The sequence below is a fragment of the Stegostoma tigrinum genome, chromosome 38 (assembly GCF_030684315.1).
Source record: "Stegostoma tigrinum isolate sSteTig4 chromosome 38, sSteTig4.hap1, whole genome shotgun sequence".
Classification (NCBI taxonomy): Eukaryota; Metazoa; Chordata; class Chondrichthyes; order Orectolobiformes; family Stegostomatidae; genus Stegostoma; species Stegostoma tigrinum.
This window is the reverse complement of record NC_081391.1, coordinates 14535340-14561427: the sequence shown is the minus strand read 5'-3', so window position 1 is coordinate 14561427 and position 26088 is coordinate 14535340. Positions and strand designations below refer to the sequence as shown.

General features: G+C 41.4%; 1 protein-coding gene across 2 annotated transcripts in view; it reads right to left on the bottom strand.

Annotated features, from left to right (window-relative positions):
* Positions 1–26088, bottom strand: part of LOC125447091 (serine/threonine-protein phosphatase 6 regulatory subunit 3-like) — a 96434-nt gene that overhangs the window by 54761 nt on the left and 15585 nt on the right. For both annotated transcript variants that reach the window (XM_048521194.1, XM_048521193.1), the window contains exons 2-5: positions 22895–23127; positions 12827–13013; positions 6044–6181; positions 5200–5265 (exon numbers count right to left, since the gene is read on the bottom strand). In XM_048521194.1, coding sequence (XP_048377151.1) covers positions 5200–5265; positions 6044–6181; positions 12827–13013; positions 22895–23121 — 618 coding nt within the window. In that variant the 5' untranslated portion in view covers positions 23122–23127. The remainder of the gene's footprint in view (positions 1–5199; positions 5266–6043; positions 6182–12826; positions 13014–22894; positions 23128–26088) is intronic.

Genomic DNA, 26088 nt, shown 5'->3' with positions numbered 1-26088 from the left:
TGACTTGAAACTCTGGGCAAGAGACAAAGCTGGATAGAATCAGTAGTGCAGCTACAGATGGGGTAAGGCTATGTGCCATGGAAGCAGAAGTAGGTCATTCAGTCCATTGAGTCTATTATGCCATTAAATGAAAGCATGGCTGATCTGAAACAATCAACTCCACTTACCTACCTTTTCACCATGACTTATTGACATAATTGTCTACCTCAACCCTAAAAATACTTAGCAAGCCAGCCTTGGCAGCCCTCTGCAGTGAAAAAATATCATAGATTAACTACCCTCAGAAGAAATTCATCCTCATTTCTGTCTTAAACTGTTGACCTCTTTCTTAGATTATGCCCGTTAGTCCTAGGTTCTTCAAGGAGAAACCACCCCTCAGCATTTACCTTAATACCTCAAGAATTCTGTATGTTTTAATAAAATCTCCTCTCATTCTTCTAAACTCAAGTACAGGCTCAACCTTCTTCACCTTTCCTCATTAAAAAAATTCTTGTGTCCAGAATCAACCTAGTTAACATTTCACTGGTTGCTTCCTATTTTGTTAAAACTGAATACAGAGATATCTAAGTTAAGATAATGGGACCAAAACTGTTCATAATATTTACAGGTATGGTCCAATGCATATCTCAAGATCTCCCCATTTTTATACTGTTGTAATAAAGGACAACAATCCATTTGCCTTTCTCATTACCAGCTGAACTAGGATATTTGCTTTCTGAGACAGATTACGATAAACAGCACTCCAACTCCCAAATCACACTGCAAGTTGCTGAATAGGTATGCTAACAAGCCAGGAAATGAGAGATTCCAACCAGAAGTTAGGAATCAGTACACTCGTAGGTCACAAAACTGGTGCAAAAGATGGCTTTTTTTCACTGCATTTTAATATCAACACGGTCCATGATGAACAAAATATAGTTCAATACTCAAGTCTTGATCTGAATGGGGTTCCTTAAATTCCGTTGAAAGAATAGGATGCGCATTTACATAGTGCCTTTCTTTGTTTCAGAAGAACTTCCGGACATTCTGAAGTCACGAAGGTGGTTTGAGGTAGCTGCTGTCGCAATGAAGGCAAAACTGATGGTATTTTGCAAGTCACCTTGTGCCATGCAAAATTCTACAAAGAGCACTGCCATAAGGGCAGTTTACGGTTATTGATTGAGGGGAAAAATAACCAACTATGATTTGGAACACAGAAATCTAGGGTGACACCTTCACTTCCTCAGCAGCAATTGAGGCCAGGCAATAAATGGTGAGGTTATTGTGATTGTCAGTGGGGAGGGTGGAGCAGATAGGCGAGTAGAAAGATAGACAGGTTAGGTCAGATCAGGGAGGCGCAGAGAATAGGATTGGTTGGGCATGGGATAAGGTTGGAGGTGGAGGGATTTTGAAGCTGGTGAAGTCAATATTGAGGCTATTGGGCTGTAAGCTCCCAAACTGAAATTTCAGGTAGTGTTCCTCCACTTCACGTGTGGCCTCACTGTGACAGTGGAGGAGACCAAGGATGGACATGTCACCAGGTGTGTGGGTGGGGGAATTAAAATGGATGGCAACCAGAAGGCCAGGTTGGTTGAAATGCTGAAAAATATCTGAAACGTTGACTTCTCCTTTTCTCCAGATGCTGCCAGGCTTGCTGTGTTCTTCCAGCCTCCTGTTTATCCAACTTGGATTCCAGCATCTGCAGTTTTTTTTAAAATCTGTTCAACTTCCTACTCACTGATCCACTCCATCCTTCCCCACTGACCAATCACAATAACCTCCAACCTGCATCCACCTATCACCATCTCACCTACCCTTCTCCAAGCCACGCTCTGCTCCGTCTATTTACTTCAGGGCTCCACTCCACCTCCCCAGTCCTGACGAAGGGTTTTGGCCCAAAACATTGACTTTCCTGCTCCTTGGATGCTGTCTGACCTGTTGTGCTTTTCCAGCTTACCATCTATTGACTCCATTAAGGAAGTGATGTGCTCAGAGGTCGCACTTTCCAGACAAGAAATAATTCAAGGTCCTCACAGTTAGATCTAATAAAGCAAGGTATTATTTTAAAGCTGAACAGGAGCTTTTCCTATGTGGGCTGTGTAAAAAGGCCGATTAGAGTTTCATGGTTAATATCCAGCAACTTTCATGGGATGACAGAAATCCAGCTTAAGATGTCAAGGTAGGGCTGCCAAACATTTACCTTTTAGGCACAACAGAGATTTGGAAGTTGAAACTCCTGTTCTCAGTAATCTACATGTGTATCAAGTTACTGATAACAACACATCTTGGTGTTCAATGAAGCACAGGCACTAAAACCACTCTTTCCAAACTGGCTCGGAATGGAACAAGGTTCATAGCAAACACAGGGTTTCTTCACGTGGCCCTTAGCACTTCAGTTTCGACACTGTTGCCCTACTAAAACATTTAAACTGCTTTCAGAATCTCCGGATATCTTCAGATGGATTTTAAAAGGGAGAGATTTATCAATCTTAATGGAAAATTATTACAATATTTGCGCATAACATTCCAACAAAGTTGCTATCAATAGATTAGTTGGACAAAACTGTTTGCTGTAGATTTAAGGCCAGGCTTAATAAACTCTGTTTTGGGATGGAAATCTGACCTGGATAAACACAGGAGAAAGTGCACTACTCGAGAAACAGCACCAAGGTAGCTAGAATTTTTGTGATTACATCCTACGAATGGCCCCCTCCATATCAAATAGCCTGGGGATAAGACTAAAAAGTAGCCACGTAGGTTACATCAAGGACAACAACCCGTATTTGTGGAGCTAATTTCAAGACAAAATTCATGCCTTCAGTAGAGGAGCAAAGGAGGGCGGCTGAAAAAAAACCCATCAGAAATATGATACAAAGCTATTCACCACTCCAAAGAAGACATCTACTTCTCTTCACTTTCTACAGCTGAAGGCATTCCATTCCTGAAGTACCTCAAAATGAATGGCAATTTGGTGTCGGGAAGCTTCAACATTATTCAATCTTAGAAGATATCATAATGAAGTCTGCCCAACCTGACTGGATATCAATGCAGATGCATACTTGCATCACTAACAGTAATCCTGATAGCTAACTCAGAACAGATCAGGAATCAGATGTTGACACTTCTTGATTGTTTGACTGATTAAAAATCATGACAGGACTATGTGAAAGCTGAAAATCTGAGCTGTAGAAAATTCTGAGAAACTTTAATTATTGAAGCAGGATCCCTGCATCACCTTTAAGGGTTCTTAATGCTGCTGGAAAATACCCACATGAATAACTGGAAAATATGAAAGGTATTTTAAATCTACTGCTTTCATAAAAATGCATTTGACATCTGTGAACATGCTGGCATCTTTGTGGGAGATTTCATGCTGGTTTTAACCAGAAGCAGTCGCTTTGTACATGTTTGGGAATTGTTCTTAGTTTCATTTTTTTCGACTTGTAGGGTTAGCTCAGCCTTGGATTACAAACAAAACTAAAACAAGTGAGCAGACAATTTCAGCTTTCATGGAGACCCTTACATCAGTGGTGGGTAAGGCGTTGGAGGGGATCCTGAGAGACAGGATTTACATGCATTTGGAAAGGCAAGGATTGATAAGGAGTAGTCAACATGGCTTTATGCATAGGAAATCATGTCTCACTAACTTGACTGAGCTTTTTGAAGCTATAACAAAGATTGATAAAGGCAGGCCAGTAGACACTGTCTACATGGACTTCAGCAAAGCGTTAGACAAAGCTCTAAATGGTAGACTGCTTAGTAAAGTTAGACCCATGGGATCCAAGCAGAGCTAGCTGATTGGATACAAAGCTGGCTTGAAAATAGGAGGCAGAGGTTGGTGGTAAAGAGTTCCTTCTCAGACTGGAGGCCTGGTGCATGAGCAGTGGTGCACAACAAGGATTGGTGCTGGATCCATTGGTGTTCATCTATTATGTAAATGATTTGGATGCAAATGTAGGAGGTATGGTTATTAAGTTTGCAGATGACACCAAAATAGGCAGTGTAGTTGACAGTGAAGCAGATTATCTTGGAGTACAACTTGACCTTGATCGGATGGGTCAATGGCCAAGGAGTGGCATTTGGAATTTAATTTAGATAAATGAGGGGAGCTGCATTTTGGTAAGGCAAACCAGGGCAGGTTTAACGTATAGTTAATGGTAGGGCCCGGGGAATGTTGCTGAACAAAAAGAGGTTTAGGGATGCAGGTATACAGGTCCCTGAAAGTGGAGTCACAAATAGACAGAGTGGTGAAGGCAGCATTTGGCACATTTGCCTTCACTGGTCCAGGGCAGTGAGTATAGGAGTTGGGATGACATGTTGCGGTTGTACAGGACATTAGTGAGGCTACTTCTGAACACTGCTTACAATTCTGGTTGTTTTTAAACATGAGAGGGTGCATCAAAGACTGAGAAGGATGTTGCCAGGACTGGAGGGTTTCAGCTACAGCGAGTGGCTGAATAGGCTAAGGCTATTTTATGCCGAAGTGTCAGAGGCTGAGGGGGTGACCTTATACAGGTTTATAAAATCATGAGGGGCATGGATAGGGTGAATAGCCAACGTCTTTTTCTAGGGGGGGGGGGGGGGGGGGGAGAAGAGTCCAAAACTAGAGGGCACAGGTTTAAGTTGAAAGGGGAAAGATTTAACAAGGACCTGAGGGGTACTTTTTCACAGAGGGTGGTGCTTGTGTGGTACAAGCTGCAAGAGGAAGTGTGGAGGCTGGTACAATTACTACAGTTAAAAGGCATCTGGATGGGGAAATGAATAAGTATGGTTAAAAGGGATTTGGGCCAAATGCAGCAAATGGCACTAAGTCAGATTGGGATAGTCTGGTCAGTGTAGATGAATTGGGCCAAAGGGTCTTTTTCTGAGCTATATGACTATGATTCTATGTAGCCATGCTGGAGAAATAGAAAGCCATGTCCAAAGACATTCCCACAGAATGATTCAAATGTTACTACCATCAAGCTTAGCTGAAGGCCTATCTTTTGACACAGGCAGCACTTCTCAGCTAAAATGATCAATTCCTAGTCAGGCAGGAAACTGACATCCTTTCTAAAGCGCAATCAAAAGCAAAACTCTTCAAAATATCGATGACATAATGGTTTAGCAGTAAAATGGGTCCGTGCAATTTAGCAGAAATTCAACACACACTAAGTCAATTAAACAAATCTGATTAGCTCACTCGCTATTTCCTGAATTTTATGGGACTCTTGCACTTACATCCTCATCTTTGGAACGGTGGATCATCTCGATGAGTCTCTGGATGATTTTCTCCTCGTTCAGCCACTGTTGGATTACAGAATATATGAACCTCGATGCATTCATTCTACACAAAATGCTCACCAACACAGAGTCAAACACCACAGCATGGCTATTTTTTCAGCCCATCATGTCAGCAAAAGCTCTTTAAAAAGAGAGATAGCAGATTAATCCCGTTTCCCAAACTCTATCACTACAACTGTGCATCTTTTCCCCTTCTTCAAATGTTTATCCAGCCCCTCTGAAAGCCACCACTGAAGTTACTTCCATTGTCTTTTCTCACATTGAACCCTGATTCTCTCTTAAGAGGTAGAAAGGGGGGTGGGGGTAAACGTGAGCCAGCGTGTACTTGTTCTAGGTAATATAACTTAGTTGTTCTTTTTTCCTTAAATGACTGAATTCATAAGCAGATACATGCAAAATATCTGTGGTCAAATTAGTATACTTCATCAACTATTATCTTATTCACCCTTGCCATTCCATTCCCGTCCTTCTAACATGATTCCAACTTGGCCATTACATTCCTTTATCAGGGAAAGCATTTATCCAAATTATGATAAAATGCTACATATAATAACATACTACCTCAGTATCCCTATTAAGAAAAATCTGTGCAATGATTGGAGTTTCAGTCCCTCCTTCAAAAAAATGCTTTCATATTATAGATGTCTCTTGGTACTCTCTCTTTCAGAGTTACCTTTGCATTAACTGGAGTCTTTCAGGCCTCTTTTACTGTTTTCGTTTCAGCAATATTTCAAAGTTACCCTGCCTTCCAAAATGAAAAGGAATACTAAAGACCACTTACATTCAGCACATCCTGCCTGAGTTGAGGCTGCTCCACACATGTGAGAAGCCGGAGTAGGAGGTCCATAATGGCCGAGGTTCCTATGTGCTTTAACAATAAGTTTACAAAATCAACCTTCTTTCGTAGAAAATCCACTATCTGCAAAAAAAAATCAAACGTGTGAGAAATTGCTACCTAGCAAGTGCGGTACTATTCAGTTAGAGTTCCATCCAAGTTTCTACACCCTTTCCGCATGGAATTTATCACAACTAGAAAGCAATTTTTTCTAACTCTTCCCAACTCCCAATTTTTAATGCATTGGTCAAAGTTGAAACTGTTATGGAAATTGGAAGTTTTAAAAAATGTGCTGAGAGACAGAGTGTGGAAGCTGCCAGTGAAGCTATCATTTATTTCCCTCAACTACAATGGAGAAGGTGGTGAAGAGCAACTTTCTTGAATCACCGTAGTCAGTGGGTTGTCAAGACACTCAGACCGCTGTCAGGAAAGGAGTTCCAGGATTTTTACTAAAATGATAATGAAGAAACAGCAATGCTGTTCCAAGTCAGGATGACATGCAGCATGGCAAGGAAGTATCAGGTTGTAGTGTTCAGAGCTATTTGCTGCTCTTAGCTTTCTGGTTGTACAGGTCATGAATTTGGTAGGTGCTGTTGAAGGAGCCTTTTGTAACCAGTGATAATGAAAGGCTTTCATCACATGGGACAACAGTTTGTGTTGTGCTTGTTAATTCTTAATACATTTTAAGCATTAATCTTTGGGATTTAGGAGTCCTTTCTGGCATGGAAGTCTCTGCTGTGTTTGATAGATGAAGGCAGCATTGGGCTAACAAGTTGCATGATTCACTGACTTCTTTTCTCTCCAGACCCTGCTCTTGGCCAGCTGAGCTTTCCTGTTCCACTTAACTCTTCTACTGCCCTTCCAACAGTTAGCCTTCAGATGTCATCTCCATCAGAAATCCCCTCCTACTTGTCAGTGTCAATGTCATGATCTTCCTATCTGACTTGCTTTCATCCTCATAGCAGAGGTATGGATGCCATGAGATCAGAGAAAAATAACCACTTTAGCATGCAGAAGGTCTTTGTGTACATGGCTGTCATCCAACTGATGAATATGTCTAAGCCAATGCAGAGGTGAGTGGATTAGCAACAAGTGTATCCTGATGCAATTAGCATACTCCAGAACCACAGATTTAATAAACTTATCCTTTGAATCTCTTAGCAGGACATGTCTAAGACAGGAAAGATGGAAACTCCTCCCCTGTCTAGCATATATTATCCGGATCTCAGCCATTGTTGCATGGAACACACACTCACGTTGTACTCTAGGGAGGAAACCAACCAAGCTGCAGACACCACAGCAAGCCTGTCAGTCATGACAGAGTTGGATATCAAACCCTCAAGGGAGGGATGTAGAAAAACTACTGACTCACTTGCTATGGGCAGAGCTCCAGCTGATGGTACAAAGCTATGTGAACTCCAAGCACACCAAACCAGCATTTCATCAGCACCTACACAAATGTCTTTGGAAGGTGGGGACAGTTCCCCAGGATATGCATAATGTGAAGATTGTGACCCTGTACAAAACAAGAATGACCCAGCCATTGCAACTATGGAGGTATTTCCCTGCTGAACACTACAGCAAAATTATTTACCAGTGTTGTCCTTTTCAAACTACAGATCCTGGCTGAATGTATTACCTCAAATCCCAGTGTAGTTTCAGAACTGAGAGATCTTTTTAGTTGACTAGGTAGGTTCACAGTTGGGTATTCTCAATTAAATCATGTTGTTCTACACGAACTCATGCAGTCTGTACATGTCTGTTGCAGCATTTTCAATCTGTATGTTGATGTCAGCATCATTTATCGGATGGCTAATCACAGAGCTCGGATACCTTGCAAAGGTGTCAATAACCCTCTAATGTCACATTTTCAATACTGACAAGTGGTGGCATGGCAACATTTTGGACAATGACATTGATCTTCCTAATGGACAAACTGAACTCTTTACAGATGTGAGTGTGTCTGTTAGTTTGCTGCTGAAGGCACTGCTTATTATGGAATGTTATTGTGGCACTCTGTCATTCTAAAGCAACACAGTCATGAGAACCTGGTGCACCTCTGTGCTGGATCTCTAGTGAACAAGGCCGAACAGCTCCTCGTCAGTTTTGATGCATCACTAGACATTGTCTGGCGATAACCTGAAGGTATGTGCAGCAAAGAAGAATAGTTCAAAAAGGTAAAACATTGCTAGACCCTCTTGAGGATTTCAATGGTTCCATCATAACTGGATTTGTCCATTATACTTCTGTGGAAAAGACAGGAGCTTTGGCAGGCAGCCAATTTTTCTCCAACAGCTTAAACGGATAACCTCTGCGTACATAATTGAGTGCCTTGGCCAGTTCAACAAAGGCAAAACAAGTGGTCTCCTTTGTTCACAGCATAACTTTTGCAGTTGACTGAGAAGTTCATGTCAATTAATGATCTCTCAGTTCTAAAACTACTCTGGGATTTGAGGTACATACATTCCACTAGGATCTATAGTTTGACAAGGACAACGCGGCATATAATTATCCATTGGTGTTCAGCGGGGAAACACCTCCATAATTGCAATTATTGGGGTCACCCTTGTTTGGTACAGGGTCACAATCTTCGCATCATGCTTATTCTGGGGAACTGTCCCCACCCTCCAGAGTCATTTGTGCAGGTGCTAACGAAGCGCTGGTTTCCTGTGCTTCCCGAGTTCAGGTTACTTTGCACTATCACCTGGAGCTCCACACTTAGCAAAGGTATTGTCTCGCTTGCTCAACCCGTCCATTGAGGGTTTGATATCCAGCGCTGCCATGCCAGAGAGATTTGCTGTTGTGCCTACAGCTTCCTTGGTTGGTGACCACCCTAGAGTACAACACAAGCGTGTTCCATGCAACTCTCCAAATGTCGATTCCTATCAGTAATGACCTCCACCCTTTAAATTCAAATGATTTTTCTTTGATGATTAAATTGATGTCTTCATACATTTCTTTGTATTTCCCTTCAGTCACTACTGAACCAAATATTATTGACATGGTTCAAGAGGCTATGTTTACCCAAAACATTAAACAATGCCAGTATAGATAATAAAATGTGAGGCTGGATGAACACAGCAGGCCAAGCAGCATCTCAGGAGCACAAAAGCTGACGTTTCGGGCCTAGACCCTTCATCAGAGAGGGGGATGGGGGGAGGGAACTGGAATAAATAGGGAGAGAGGGGGAGGCGGACCGAAGATGGAGAGTAAAGAAGATAGGTGGAGAGGGTGTAGGTGGGGAGGTAGGGAGGGGATAGGTCAGTCCAGGGAAGACGGACAGGTCAAGGAGGTGGGATGAGGTTAGTAGGTAGCTGGGGGTGCGGCTTGGGGTGGGAGGAAGGGATGGGTGAGAGGAAGAACCGGTTAGGGAGGCAGAGACAGGTTGGACTGGTTTTGGGATGCAGTGGGTGGGGGGGAAGAGCTGGGCTGGTTGTGTGGTGCAGTGGGGGGAGGGGATGAACTGGGCTGGTTTAGGGATGCAGTAGGGGAAGGGGAGATTTTGAAACTGGTGAAGTCCACATTGATACCATATGGCTGCAGGGTTCCCAGGCGGAATATGAGTTGCTGTTCCTGCAACCTTCGGGTGGCATCATTGTGGCAGTGCAGGAGGCCCATGATGGACATGTCATCAAGAGAATGGGAGGGGGAGTGGAAATGGTTTGCGACTGGGAGGTGCAGTTGTTTGTTGCGAACTGAGCGGAGGTGTTCTGCAAAGCGGTCCCCAAGCCTCCGCTTGGTTTCCCCAATGTAGAGGAAGCCGCACCGGGTACAGTGGATGCCAGTATAGACTTGTTTTGCCTTATAAATCAGATTATCGAACTGCAACAATTTACAACAGTTCTCTTAATTGTCTGAAGAATTACAAATTGCATAAATCAGAAAGGAATTTGAATTCTGAACACTAATTTTTAAGCGTACCTTCTGATGCATTTTCAATAAAACCAGAGGCTCTAATTAGAAGAATGACACTGCAACACAACATGCATCTTGAGTGCACAGGGCACTCATCGGGAAACACAAAAGTAAACAGACAGGATCTGTTTTCCTTCAGGTCTTGGCTTTTGCTATATTATAACTCTGTCTATTTGGGTTAAAGAATGTTCTCTGGCTGGAGGAACAAGAGATGATAAAATCTGTCCATGTTGACACTACAGTCAGCTTTCATGTTGGATTTATATATAACCACAAAAGTGCCTGCCATGATTTAACACCAAGCAAAACCTCAGCATGTGTTCTCAGTTAATAAGCAAACATGAGTCAGCATTACCTTCCCAGATTCATATTTTAGATTAACTGGCAGAAAAGATCAGTACTGCAGTTAGTATGTTTATTTAGCGCAACAGCACTTTAAATCCCCGTCCCATTCATCATTTCCTTTCAACTCTCACTTCATTCCCATCTTATCCGTTCTTCCTCGGTCATCCTATTCCAAACCTCCTTGCCACCCTCCTCTGTTCACAATGCTATGCCTCCTTTGCAGCAGAGTGCTTTGTGTCTGTTGAGGTAATTTCGTAAAACTGATGATCTGCACTTGTGAGATGGTGGTTAGTTAATCTGATCTTTTAAAACTTTATTGTGGGGCATTTGGGTACTCACAGTATACAAATCCACTAAGTGTAACACCTCTTAAACAGTCTAAATAGTCCAGACAAGCAAAAGTACCAGATTATTATCATAGATTCATTCCCATCTCAATCCCGCATTCACCATGTGGATGATTCTCAGTCACAACCTGCCAACTACAATCCCAATTTCTAGTTCCCAGCCAAATCAAAATCCTTAAGTTGAGAAGCTATAGAAAGGATAGAAAAGGTCAGGGGTACCAATAGAAGAGGGGAGTAGTGTTTTAGTTAAGGATAACAGTAGTTGTACTTAGGCAACATTTTCCTGGGAGAATATCCAGTGAAGGTAATGGATGGAACTGAGAAATAAGGAAGGGATGAAGATTGCACTATAGGCCTCACAATAGTCAGAGTCATTTGAAGAGATTGCAAAGATTTAAAGGGACCATCAGGAGCAACTTTTTCCATGCAGAGGGTAGTGTGTGTATGGAAAATCTGCCACAGGAAATGGTAGAGCTAGGTACAATTACAACATTTAAAAGGCATCTGGATGGGTATGTGAACAGGAAGAATTTAGAGGGGTATAGGCCAAATGATGGCAAATGGGGCTGTGCTAATTTAGTATATCTGGTTGGCACAGATGATTTGGACAGAAGGATCAGTTTCTACGCTGTGTAACTCTGTGACTCTGAGGTAGCAGGCTACCATCACTCCACCCGTTCACCAAAGAGCCTAAGTTTGTTCAGAGCATTCCTAATTTTAAAAAGGTGCTACAGGTGGACCATATAATTACATGCGAATTATGCCAGACAGAGAATGAATCAGATCTTTCGGTAAAACTTTAGTCAGGGAGGAAAAAAAAAAAGACTACCCTCTCTGACATCAGTTAACAGAGTGGTCAATTGAGTGAGGTACTGGCAGAACTACAGTTCAGCTGGAATACATCTTTTTGTAAGGAACGGCGGGGGGGGGGGGTAGAGAGAAAGGAGTTGGTACTCCTTTGCCTCAGGCCCTCTTGACTCCTCTATATTCTCACTGACCATCTCACTCTCCTGGACACTTAATGGCTTATATACAATCACTAGCGGAGAACTAGGATGGGTGATCTACTTCATACTTCCAAAGAACCCAAACTACACTGCTTCCCTTCTCTGTAGCCTTGCCAGAGCAAAGCACTAGTAATTTAATGTGTGCTGGAAACTCTCTTTCTGATCAATATTGCTTCAGGATTCAAAATCAGTAGAAAGGAATGACATGCACTCCATTTAAGGTAGCAGCATATCTAGGTCAGGAAGAAGAGATCAAGATGCTTATTGATCGCTGCCTCAATGTCTCCCAGTCATCACCCAAGAAGAGTATCTCCACTGTGGGGGACTGAAATTTGTCTTTTTCTGGCATTTGGTTAGGCGCTATTTGGCTGTATGATCTGCTGCCCATTAGGAACATCAGTCAAGATGAAGCGCAAAGGATTTCTCGTCAGCAGACCCATATCATCTCAGTCTGCAATGGAGCTCAATTCAGATTCCACCTACTTCCTACCTATCTGCCAGAAATTCCCTCTCTTATGAGAAGATTATGGAAGGAAAAAACCCATTTAATATTTTAAATGGCTTCAAATTACACTGCTCCTTTCACTGATTTACTATTCCAATCTTTTCCTGCTGGCATCCTATTTTCTACCTCCATTTACTTTGCCAACTAAATTCTAAGTCACACTGTCCTATTCTCCCATCATTTTGTCCTCCCAAAACTACCAAATGTTTTCAGACCTCCATTTTAAGATTCCTCTACACAAATTCTGCCCCATCACTCAAATCACCTCCACTCGCCGAGAACTGCATGTTCCTCTACCTCTGGACTATTATACTTCCTTCACTCCACAACTAGCCTCAATCATTTCTCCCTGGGACCAGCCTTTCAAAAGTATTCTGCTCGCACTTAACGTTAACTCTTTGGCCAATCTTTGGTTGTGTGGCATAGCTCTGCTCTCTTTGGCTCAATGTCAATTCTTCTTTGATTATGCTTCTACAAAGCAGCCTGGGATATTTTACTGCTTTGAGGTGCTATACCAATGCAAATATTTATTGTTGTTTCAAACCCTGCAGCCCCTAGCAAAGCAAACACAAGGACACCCAGTTTAAAAGGATTCAATCCAGTCACATACCTGTTCACTCTTCCTGTTGATGAGGATGCCCATTACTTTACTGAAGAAGCTTGCCAACAAAGGGTTAAGGACACGGTCATTTTGCAAGAAGGCATATAGACGGCTCAGCAGCGACTCATCCTCACCCAGTGCATCATTAACCTGTGTCACATCAGCAGTCAGGATCTCACAGGATATATTAGGATACCTGGATCAAGATAGTTTAATTTGTAGATAAAACATTCTCAGTGAAAGCTACTTGCTGTATTTTAAAGAGGCCATTTCAGGAAAACCAGTCCATTTGCATTACTGAGATTTCAGTTCAGTACAGGGATGGGTAATTTTCATACTGAAAAGACCCAACAGCACAATTACAAATTTTATCCTTGCTAACTTGGCTCTATCTGGGTGAGAGCATTTTCAGCTACATGATACTAGGATGAAGTTCTGGTAATTATAAATCTGTTATTTGGTAGTGGCAGTGATAGGAGGAATTCAGTACAGTAAAGGATCAGGTCAGAATCACAAAAAAAATTAAGGGCTGGCTTAAGGGAAACTTTTCCAACCCTCAGAACATGATGATAGTAACAAGATGGATAAGTTGGCAACTACACTAATGGTTCCGATAAATCCAATAGTGTATAAAGAATAGCAATATTCTCCATGTCACTGTCATATATGAAGATACAAGATTATTTGGGACACTCAATGCAATCAAGGTAACAGTTGTGAGGAAAAATGAGCATCTTTTGTCTTGGGCACTGCAAGAGGTACAAGCATGTGAGTGAGTAAGTGAAGGAGAGGGAGAGACAGAGACAGAGACAGGGATAAACTCAGAGACAGGGAGAGACATACACAGAGTGCAAGAGAGAGTGAGAGGCGCAAGAGGCCCATGCGGGAAAGCAATGAGCCAATTCTCACATTAATTGTGTAAAAGTTTTAAAAATATATTACGTGAAATATCACACCCTATTTATACTAGTCTATCAAGCATTCCCAGGATAATCGATGTTAATACACCAACACAACACGGGATTAGGAAGCAAACGGAATGTTGTAGTTGTTTACTGGAATGAAAATGGAATATTAAAGTAGGGATATTTTGCTACACAGTTATACAGGTCATTGGTGAGACCACATCTAGAGTACAGCATAATGAAAGTTGTTTTTGGAAAAGGAATATTAGGAGAGAAGATTCGTTCAACTGATTCCTGGCACAAAGGTGTTATCTTTGAGGAACTGTGGAACAGCTTGGGCCTATACTTAACAGAGAACAAAAGGGTCTATTTCTATGCTCTATAACAAAAGATGATGTTACTGAAACATAAGATCCTGAGGAGAGTTCATAGGGTGGATGCTGGGAAGACCATTTAAAAATAAAAAAGTGTCCCAGTAAAGAGAGTGATGAAGAGAACATTTTTTTTGAATTCTCTTCCCAGAGAATGGTGAAGGTGGAGTTGTTGAAGTTTCAGTTAACAAAGAGAATGGGGGCGGGGGCACACAGGAAACTGGAGTCAAGATCACAATCAGATCAAATGGCAGAGCAGGCCCCACAGGCAAATGGACTCCTAACTTGCATGTTTTTATATTATATACAGAATAAACCTTGTTCTTGCTCCATGCAGCACTTGGATACCAGATGTGTGCAAAGCTTTCTCAGTTCTAGTGGTCTCTTAACCACAACTATACCTACTGGAGCACCAATGCGAATTGCTGCTAGTTGAAAACAGGTATTTTTCCACTCATAATTATGTTAAATGGTTGTTTAAAAAAAAAGCAGAAGCCTGTTTGTGGCAGATCAGATTAAAATGAACTGAGTTCAGGAGGTAGCTTTCCTCTCACAACCTGCCTGATGGTTTAGTGACTAAAAGATGCACCCACAGTCATACTGAGGAATGCAGAACAAGAGGACTGAAGGCTTGACTGCTGCTCTAAGCTGAGGTTTCCTACTTCAAACAGACAAGCTAAACCCCAGCAGTCGAGGGGTATGTAGATGAGAGGAACAATCATGGAGGTCGTGTGCATGCACACCCACGCAAAAGTGATCAGCCTGCAGCTGTCCCTCTTCCTTGTCATGATCCTTTGAAACTTTGCCAGAAAATCCAGTCAGATAGGTCAATTAAATATTGACCTCTTGTGTTGTGGCAGATTTTTGAAAGATGATCCAATTAGTCCCATTCCTCACCATTTTACTCATAGCTCTTCATTTTCAAATACCGATGTGCTTTGACTATCGTCCACTAGCTTTTCGGTCTGCTCCGGCTACAAGAGGTACAAGCACATTAGTGAGTGAGCGAGGGAGGGAGGGAAGGAGGGAGGGATGGAGGGATGGGAGAGGGAGAGGGCTCCGAGAAGGGCATTTTCTTCACACACTCTCAAACAAGAGCTGTTTCTCTCTTCAAATACGCTGGCAGGCTTCCTGACTATTTCTAGCACTTTGCTTTTAGATTTACAACATCCACAGAATCTTAATTTTGCTGCTCTTTATGACAAGTATTGCAAAGTGCTTCATTGCACAACACTGGTAGTTATACAGTGCTTTAATGAGCCACTGTTGCAACTGACCCTGGATCGGGAGAATACAAGCAGAATCTGGGCTGTAGATCAATAGTTTTCACCCCAAGAATACAAATGCACAGTATGCTTTGGAAGATCTGAAACTTCTCCATTTCAGGCCAAGTCAATGTACTCATTTCTAGTTAGTTAAAAAATCAATTACTTTATTACCTTTCTTCACAGTGCCACCCTCCCCTACATGCCCGTTTATGAGGGGGACATGGTCAGCTCCTAGGCCTATGACAAAAGCCTCAACGGCAAGTTACAAAAGACAACTTTTCTCAACCCACTCTCCTTCCTCTCCATCCTACGAGGGAGGAGCCTGTTGCCCACAGAACCTGCCACATACCATAACTGTGATAACGAATATGACCCTACTGCATACTTTCAGCAGATAGCATCATGTTTGAAAACTGTTGTTGCGGCAACCAACAAAAATTGCTGCTGATGCATCATTACTGCTCATTGGGTAAACTTTGGTCTGGGTGACGTGGTCATGAGCTCATGACCTGGTCAATTGCCAACACTTCAGTGCTTCACAGGGGTGATACTGCATTATTGGAGGCATTGTCTCTCAGAAGACGCAGTAAACCCAAGCCGGATGCAAACAATTAATGGGAATATCTGAAGAACAATAAGGAACACGATCACTAATATGGCCAAGATAAATCCCTCAGCTGGGTGTACAGTTTACTTCCGCATGTGGGATGAACTGTGTTCAAACTGGTTGGTCTATCTACCTGTACAACAAGAGCAAGTGCAGTTCAAAAGCAATTCATTGATTGTAAGGAGGTCCAACTGAAATGGTGTTCCAGTCTTTGGGATAGTTTCAATCTCGAGTGTTTAAATACATCACTTTCCAATCTTCTGCAGAAACACTTAAAAAAAAAATGGGTTCAAGGGATGTTAATGCTACTGGTTAGGCCAGCATTTACTGCTCATTATCTTACAGGCAGTGTTTTTGGAATGCTGCCATCTGTGCGGTGCTGGTACACTCTTAAAGCTGTTAGAAAGGGAGTCCAGAGTCTTGAATAAGAAACATTGAAGGAGTGGCAATATAAATTCCAAGTCTGGGTAGTAATTGGGTAGAAGGGAAACTTGAAGGCAATGGTATTGCCATGCACCGGTGACCTTTTCCCTTTAAGGTCCTAAAGGAATTGGGTTTGGAGGTTGCTGCCAAGAGCTTTGATGTGTTGTGCAGTGCACTTATAAATTGGACAACACTTATGCCACTGTGCATTGATAGCGGAGTGAGTGAATGCTGAAGATGTTTAAGCAATTTCAACTTGAATAAGTTAAGCCCCAATTGGCACACAACCAACATCAAAATTTATTTAAACAGGCAAATCAAATCTCACAAAGTGGGTGGCCTTGGCTCAATAGGTAGGCACTCTAAACTGAATCAAAAGATTATGAGTTCAAGTTCACTCCTAAAATAGGAGGATTTAACCTTAGGTGAAACCTCAGATGGAGATTCGCACTCAGAAGTGAAGGCTTTCTGAGGAGATGTTAAACCGAAGCCCTACCTGCTCCTCAGACTAACGTAAAAGATCCCACAGTATTAAGCGAAGAGGAGTAGGCATGTTCTCCCCAGTATTCTGGCTAATACCTACTCCTCAACTATGCCTAAAAATAAGATCTCCTTTCATCATTGTTCATGGGACCTAGCTGTGCAGAAATTTATAAATGTGCTTCCCACACTACATCAGTGGCTACACTTGAAAAGCACTCAGGAATGTCAAGGTGGTGAATAGGGTTCTCTCAATGCAAGTCATGATTTCAAATGGACGTAGACTTTTATTTAAAATTATGTTGTGATCAGAAGCTGTTTTTATTTAATAAATTCTGGCTTGTTAATAAGATTCAAGGTACATGACAGACCATTATTTGAGTGCTGACTTTTTTAAATAAAAAGGTTACAAATTGAAACTTCCGTATCTGGAATAGCACCAAAATTGACGAGATTGTGCTTTTTTGTTAAGGTGGTGTTCATTGCAAGAGGAATGTTGGCAAGGACACAAAGCCCCCAGCTCTGTGAGCAATACTGCCAGATGCAATAATGTCTTCCTGATTCAGAGGAACAGACACAAAGAACCTCAGGTTTTATGTTTCATCTGACGGATGACATTTTGAACAATTCAGCTCTCCCTCAGTGCAGCTTTGGAATATCAATCCAGGTTATGAACTGACACCGCTTAAGCTGCACAAATCCAAACTCTTCTGACCCAGGAGCACAATTGTGTTGACAGACAAAGTAATACATTTCATAAGAATCAACACCAGAAACATCAGTCTGATGTTATTTTGTAACTTGCTGTGGTGCACACTTAAATCAGAATTGAGAGAGAGGGGGAAAGAAGAAAGAGAATTAAATGTAAATGTAGGAGTGAAAGCTTTAATTGTCAGGAAGATTACAATTTTTGCATGACCAAATGACTAAAATTACATTTTTATTACAGGAGTTTTATGATCATTTTGTGATCTCTTTCCGAAATTCGGCCCACTTATAATTAGAATCCAGTAGTTTATGGTGCTTGAATAAGTAAATTCAGTTTTTATTGCCAGGGACTTGGTATTTTTACTCATGATTGAGGATCTTAATCTGCAGTTCCAACCCTCCCTGCAGTGCAAATTAGCAGAGCTGATTATGTGAGATAACTTAATAAATACAATACAGGCCATAACAACACTCAAGCCAATGACAATATTTAGCCCAAATCATTTTTCATCTTCTCATTAACATTAACTCAATATTTAAATTCACAGACAGGTAACGGAAGGAGCATTGCTAGAGGAGAGAGCAATGGCAGCGGCAGTGATGCCAGTTCATCATCGAAAGCATATGCCAAGTGTCTTGCAATTTCACTTTGATTGTTCTATGAGAAATGAAAAAATACGACATTAGGCCAGTAAGGGATTCTACAATGGAGGGACAGAGGTGTGAGAACACAAGGAGAGGAGCTTTATTCCATGTATGACGATGATATATCTGATCTCAGAATGCTGGGTAGTATCATAGTGCATCTGAACTGGCCTCTGGCCCATTCCCAATTTTAACACTGCTCACCAGGATCTACAGTTAAATGCGTTTGAAAATAAGAAAGAGGAAGGCAAAATTAATGGAATTAAAATTTATCCTTCTTTGAATACTTACAGACAACACACTACAATTCTTGATTTAAAGTCATGATTCAAATGGTCTGATTAAATTTCTTTAGCATTAGAATCTCCATCAGTACCAGCTACCATTTTAGTAGGAAGAACATTTGCCTCAAGTCACAGGGCTGCAGGCTTAACTCCCATTTCAAGAATTGACCAAATCAGGCTGACACTCCAGCACTGTAGTGAAACAGTACCATACATCAGAGGTGCCACTTTTCAGAAGAGAAGTTAATCTTCAGTTCTGTTTACCCTAACAAAAACAGAAAATGCCTGGAAATACTCAGGTGGTCAAATGCTCAAGAGTTCTTCAGACTTGAAACCTGACAAGTTTTTTTAAATATTTTCTGCTTTTAGAAGAAGTTTGTTTTGCAGCATCTGCCCTTTCAGGTGGACGTAAAAGATCTCACAACACTACTTCAAAAAACAAGCAGGAATTTCCTTAATCCTGGCTAATATTCATCAGCCAACACCAATGGCCATTACCACATTGCTCTTTGCTGCGTGCAATTTGGCTACCACGTTTTTGCATTACAATAGTGACTACACCGCAAAGTACTTCATTTGGGATATTCCAAGACAAATACAAGTCTGCTCTGTTGGTCAATTCAAATGATTGTAGAATGGGAGTTTTCTTGAGGGGAAAACTGCATCCTACTCATGCCAAGTCTCATTCCATTAGTCTTGTGCTCGTTGGACTATACTGGCTCCAGGTCTGGTAAAAGGTCAATTTTCAACTTCTCATTTCCATGTTCAAATCCCTCCATGGTCTCATTTGTCATCTCTTTCAGTCACATGCACCCAACATTTATCAGTGGCTTGGCTGTAATCGTCTACATACTAAGTAACTGCAAGTTGCTGATGAGCAAAAGGTCACCGAGGCTTTCTGATGCAGTGCTAACAGTTTTGAAAGAGAGTTGAACTATACTAAAAGAGAGAGAATTTTTTTTTGTTATCAGATCTTATTGTAATTTCAAAGGAAATTGACTTGTTGGCACTAGAGGAGAAGGTTAAAACAACTGAAGATCTGTCTTGTATGCAAGATGAACTTGCAGGTCATATTTAGAGAAAGGAGAGAAAGTGGAAAAAGATGCAAGTTGAAGGAACATCAAAAGGAGGAGAGCAGCAAAGGCAGCTGAAAAGGAGAGTCTCAATCTTAGCAACAAAGCAGCTCACAAATTCCTTGCAACAGAGGTTAATTTTCATGAAGCAAAAACAGAAATAAATGAAAAAACTCAACAGTTCTGGCAGCACCTATGGAGAGAAAACAGTCAGTGTTGGATCCAGTGACTCTTCAAAACACAGAATTCTGTAGAAGGGTCACTAGACCTAAAATGTGGACTCTACTTTCCTTGCACAGATGCTGTCAGAGCAGCTAAATTTCACCAGCTGTTTGTTTTTGTTTCAGACTTCCTGCATCTGCAGTTCATTTTTTTTAATTTACTATTTCATGGTTTGTGCATTTCAAAATCTGATGTAAAGGCATTGCTATACTGACGCAAACACACAGCTAACAGATTCTGTTGTACTGTCAACTATTGTGGTACTGAGACTACTGAAGTGTCAGGAGTTGTGCTTTATGGATGCAAATATTAAACCAATTCAGCATCTGCCTGCTCACATCGAAGATCTCAGGTGACCCATCTGTTGAGCAGCAGGGAATGCTCTGGGTGTTCCTTGTTCAATGAGGTGAAGAGAAAGTTGCCACAGTACCAGACCGCTCTCTTGTCAGCTACAGACAACTAATGATGGTTTGACATGATAGTCACTGTGCCTTAGGAGCCAGGAGAGGTTGAGATAGAGATAGAGAGTCCTTCATAGTAACCTGAGGTGGTGGAAGAATTAAATCTACACAGCTGGCATCCTATATTACAAGCCAGCTGGCCAGCCAACTTGGCCAAGGAAGAGGTAAAGTGCCAAGAACAGATTACCTGCTTATCCACATAACTGTCAATTGCTATATTTATTAAAGCTGCACAAGTTTAGAAACTAATCCCTTGGCTGGCATATTCAACTCCTGGGAGCAATGACTAAATGCTCCACGTTGACAGATGAGGACCACATCAGTGTTAGCTATGGAACTCTGTCCAAGTGATGAGTGCAGCAACACTTGAGCTTCCAGTGCTATTTAAATGAGCCCATCCAGTGAATAAATAGTAAATCCAAAGGGTATCAATCACATTTTTGATTAGAAATATCATGCAAATAGAATCCTAGGTCAAAAGTAATATTTAAACTGCACGTCACAGTCACAAAGACTATCTTGTTTGCTCCAATTTCTTTGTTTTTGGAGGTGGAACGGTGAGCAGAGATTCAAGAAGGGAAAAAATCTATGATATATCATGAAAGAAATGTTGTTCACTGTTCTGGTGAAAGCTGTCAATTCTGTGGAAAACAGATCAGAATTTTAAATGGTGTTGAGAGAAAAATGGGTATTGATCTGGAAGTGACAACATGTTGAAGGACCTGAGTGACAAAAGGGGAGTTGGACACAGGACAGAAGTTAATAAGGTGAGTGGGGGAAAAGGCAGGCTTTTTCAGGGAGCATATAGGGTAAATTAATGGCAGGTATTTTGAAAGACAACCTGACAGTGGTTAAGAAATGGGAACTACTTAGAATGTCAGCTTGAAACCACAGGTGTGAAGAGCTGAGCTTGAACTAAGCTCTGGTGCCTTTTTAGTCAAGTATCTTACTGACGCTGATGGCCCATAGTTGCACAAGAACTAACATACACGTGAATGACATATCAAAGTACACTTAGTGACTGTGAAGTCAAACTTAGCAACAACCAGTTACTATAAGAGAAAGGGGGTTTCAACAGAGGAAGGAAAATATTAACGTTGCTCAGATGATCTCAAATCAAAAGTTTATTGAATTTGATTATTAAGGCTGTTTTACAGTCTACAATTCACATCTATGCTCTGGAGTTTCCTCCAATAGTATTGCACAACTCTTCTGATACTGGTGCTTATTGCCATTCATTGAGCTCAGAACACTTTAGGTTATTTTATGAAACAGAGTTACAGAAGAATTCACCACCCACCATACATGCAGCAATATAACGTCATTTTTTTTTTAAAATAGAGGGGACAAGGCTAACCACAGAGCAGTTCACTCCAGTTTGAATTGACATGAATTTCATGCCGCCTCGCTAACGGTCACATCATGCCTCCTTGTGTTAATGCAAAAGGTCTGATATTTGCATATACACAAGTCATGGGCAGACAAGATCTTTTGTTTTTGAGAATCATGAGAGCACAACATCACGATCTATTTTGCAAATGCACGTGCTAGGTTCAAAACAGAGTTTGAATCTATGGAAGACCAGGTCTAGTTAAAACAAGGCAAGTTTAAAGTGTCATAGGATCAGAGAATCCCTACATCGTGGAAGCAGACCATTCAACCCATCATATCCCCAGCCAGCATCTCACCCAGACTCACCCTCCCCACTCTATGCCTGAAACCCTGCATTTCCAATGGCTAATTCACATAGCCAGCACATTCCTGGATACTATGAGCAATTTAGCATGGCTGATCCACCTAACCTGCACATCCTTCGCTTGTGAGAGGAAACCAGAGCACTGGGAGGAGAATGGGAGAACGCCCACGTGGGGTGTGCACAGTCACCCAAGGGTGGAACCAAACCTGGGTCCCTGGCACTGTGAGTAGGCAGTGCTCACCGCTGAGCCACTGTACTGCAGCACCTGCTGAAATGTTTGACAAGCAGGTAACTGAAAGCTGCTGGAAAGGAGACGGTGTCAAAAATTAGTTGTAGAACAAAATTCTGATGAACAGCGATATCATGCTCCAGACTTAAATGTTGCAGAGTCAGGAACAGACTGGCGAAAGGTAAGAAGTGAAAAAAGGGCCTACAACTGAAGATAGAAATACTGCAAAGGTCAACTCCCAAAACTAGATGTCATATTATAAATTTTCTCGATATGAAGATTCATACATTGAACTCACATCAATAATTCCCAGGACTGTTGAGTTCTCTCATTCAGTTTGAATGGGAAAATCAACTTTGTATATTGGAATAATAATAACTGCACTCTTCACTTTATCACTCAGTTGGTGGATGCACCGTCTAGCGAGGGAGACAGACTTGGTCCAAATTCTGATCCTACCCTGAAACGGGATCTGCTGACTCTATGCATAATGTCATAATTGTGGGATGGGAGAGGAAAAGATTATTGTTTCTACATCCCAGTTATCGGTCTCCATACCAGCCATAAAAACCAGGGTGGATGCTGGATAAAGTGGGTCAGTTCTTTACCAAAGATGCAAAACATTTTTAAAAATGAATTCAATCCAGAGCCAAATTTTATAAAATCAATTTTTTTTGCCCCTTTGCGTTTACAACAGCTCCTTACTTGTATCGAACTTTCTCATCCATATCTTCAGATGGTTCCATGGTGATGCAGGTGACAAGAGCTTCCATACTGCTTGGTCGTGTCAGGAATTCCACCAGTTTGCGATTGTTGGCTTTGCATTCTTGAAGGACATCCTCCTCATCCATGAGCTCAAAGAGTGTAACATCCTCACGTTCTAGAAGCGTGTCAATGTGTGATGTTGTGTGTAGGTCAAACTTCCAAAACATGATGCGCTGTAAAAAAACAAGAACAATAAAATTATGAACTTCAGCAAACCCTAAATTCAGTCTGAAAGGCCGGGACTGAGCCACCCTGGGTTTCAAAATTTTCTGGATTGTAGAATGACATTAGAATGCCTGACCATAAATCTGTAAACCGGAAAATACCATAGATATAAATATTTACTCAAAATACAAAATGAACAGTATTGAAATGTTTTGTCTTACACTTGTCAGAACATGTGCAAGAAAATCATTGCTAAGGGGAAACCCAACACATACTCAGTGAGAAGAAAGCGATGATTGGTTGGCAAGTAAATTCTGGCTGGTAGAGGCAATGCTAAGGAGAAAGATGTCAGTCATCATTGACTGGTGCGAAGTGCCTGGGCAGACTGACTCTAACTGGTCAAAACCCTGTACTAGGATGTGAACCAACAAATGCTTATCATGTATGTTTGCAAGTACACAAAGGAATCATGTGGTATATAAATTTCTATGCTGGTATAATGCCAAGCATGTAGGTCATACATCCTAAAGATTGGCAAATCAAAAACATAACTCTTTGGCTGTTTAGCAGCAAGCAAGGTACTAACTAGCGGGTACTTACAAAACTCTCAATTCAGTAACCAGCATCATATTATTTCAGGACTTTCCTGCAAATGCTATTCAATTATGAGTGTACAAAGAATTATATTGACCACCAATTTAGCACTGTCTGTTGGGCTTGCAGTATCCTTGAAGTTATATACATGGATACTCAGGAACCGGCTGTTGTGAACAGAAAGAACATAGACTAGCACTGTAGCTATTTTTCTCAACAAAATAGGTGATAGCTATCATATGAAGTACTGTGCTCAAATAATGCCAGGTCTGCCTAATTTCCAAACTGGAAATTTCTGAACTTGAGGTTGCAGTGCATAAACTTATAACAAATTTATAACAAATCATGTGTATTGTAACCGGGCTGCACCTATAATAGTGTCTCTCAGAATTGTTTGACAGGCACCCCCCAAATCCACAAACTAGGCGGTCCGGGCTACAAACTGCTGACCTCCATGTCAAAGTCTAGAACTTCCTAACAGCGATCCAAATTATTCTCACCACACAGGCGATAGTGGTTGAAGATAGCTCACCACCATCTTTATGCATGGCAACTAGAGACAGGAAAGCCTGACCTTGTCAGCAAAGCACTTACCCCAAGAATGAGCAAAACACAACCAGGAAGAAATCAACTGCAGCAGCCGTGTACAGCAGGAGTACATTAGAGAGCGCTAGGGACAGAACACTGATGGAGAAGAAATCCTTTTGCGAGAAGGCGACTTGGAAATTACTGGTACTCTCCTGGCAACTCACTTGGTAAATTAAGCTCATTAACCGAGCCCCACACATCCACCCTTGGGCTAAAATTCACAATGTTTTGGATGGATATCTATAGTCAGCAAGGCAAAGACAGTACTGGTTTTTCAAAGAAATCCTTGGTTAGACAAACCACTCCCATGTCCAAATTTAAGTGAAATTGCTAAATTCGGCAAAGCACAGACTCCAGCGCCTTTCTCCCACCCCAAACAAAAAAAAGCACCCTCAGAAGCACTCACTTAGAAGCAAAGTCAAGGAGAAAAGAACTGAAAAGGAAGGGGCTCCTTGCTTGCACGCGAGAAGGAACCGATGGTAAAGACTCTCACTTGTAGGGATATACTCAATCATGGTCACTCATACCTTGGCCAGATATGTGTTGCTTCTCGGGTGGGAGGTCAAATGGAGCAGCTATCACTGTACTGAAGAGCTCAACGTGTGGTTTTAGCATGTCACATTAAAATATCATTTTAAGTATCATGTGCATGGACCTCACAAACAATGTCCTTTAGAACAGTGGTCCCTCTGTTACTTTAATTAAAAGCTTGATCAGATGCTTTACAAAATGTACATTACAAGAAAATTAAAGGGCAAGAAAACCCAAATAAGAGAGAGTCAGAGGGGTCAGGATTAAATTTCACTACCTGAAAAGAACAGCTTATCACCTGAAAAGTGAATAAATAAGAAGCAGTAGAAGGGGAGAAAAGAAAGAGGGTGCCACGATGCAGTCAAATGTTCAAGTTAGGCAGCACATTCATCAGACCAGAATGTGTGCGTGCATTTCTGTTTTATTTAATTGTAGGTGTTTATTCAGCAAAATGTGCATGCTAACACAGTTCACATACATTACATATTGTCTCTACTTCTGAAGCATTGGTTTGGATATGTGTAAAGATATAAGTGCCAGGCTGGAAGGAACACAAGCCCTTACAGGGAACTCACCCAATGTTTTATCCATTAATTTAAAGCAAGAAAACCATGTAGGCTATCCATGTGGGTGATTCTCTCTGCCCCATTTCCCTGCACTCAAATTGTAAATTTAATCTCAAACGTCATTAAATCAAAGCGATCATTTCACAATTATACATTTCACAACTGGTCAAGAGCAACGTCAAAGAAACACATTTAACCATTTCAGAATTCCTTGCAGAAAGCCTTCTCAACACACAAATATTTTCATCTTATTTGAAAGTGGTGGTTTTGAGAGACATACCATTCCTATTTTTATCTCACCACACATGGGAGGGGCCAGGTTCAAACACGAAATATCCAGTTATTGTGGAACTTAATTTTCAGTGAACTCAAGGGTTTTAGTGCAAGCCCAGTTACAAACTGCGTCATTACGGAAACAATGCTTCAATTTCTAAAACTCTGTTACCCAACTTCTCAACTTGAAAATATATCACACAAACCAGGAGGTGCTGATCACAAACATGCATTGGCTGACATCATTTCAGGCAGCAATGTAGAATTGGTCTCAGAACCAGTGGGTTACAGAAAAATACAGAAAAGAGTCAGGTAAGGCTCCTGCACCTGATCTCTCCCAAATCAGAAAACTGTGATGGGCTTAGGTCCTACATCAAGCGAATTCAATACAAAAATTTATTATAGATGTTAAAGAGG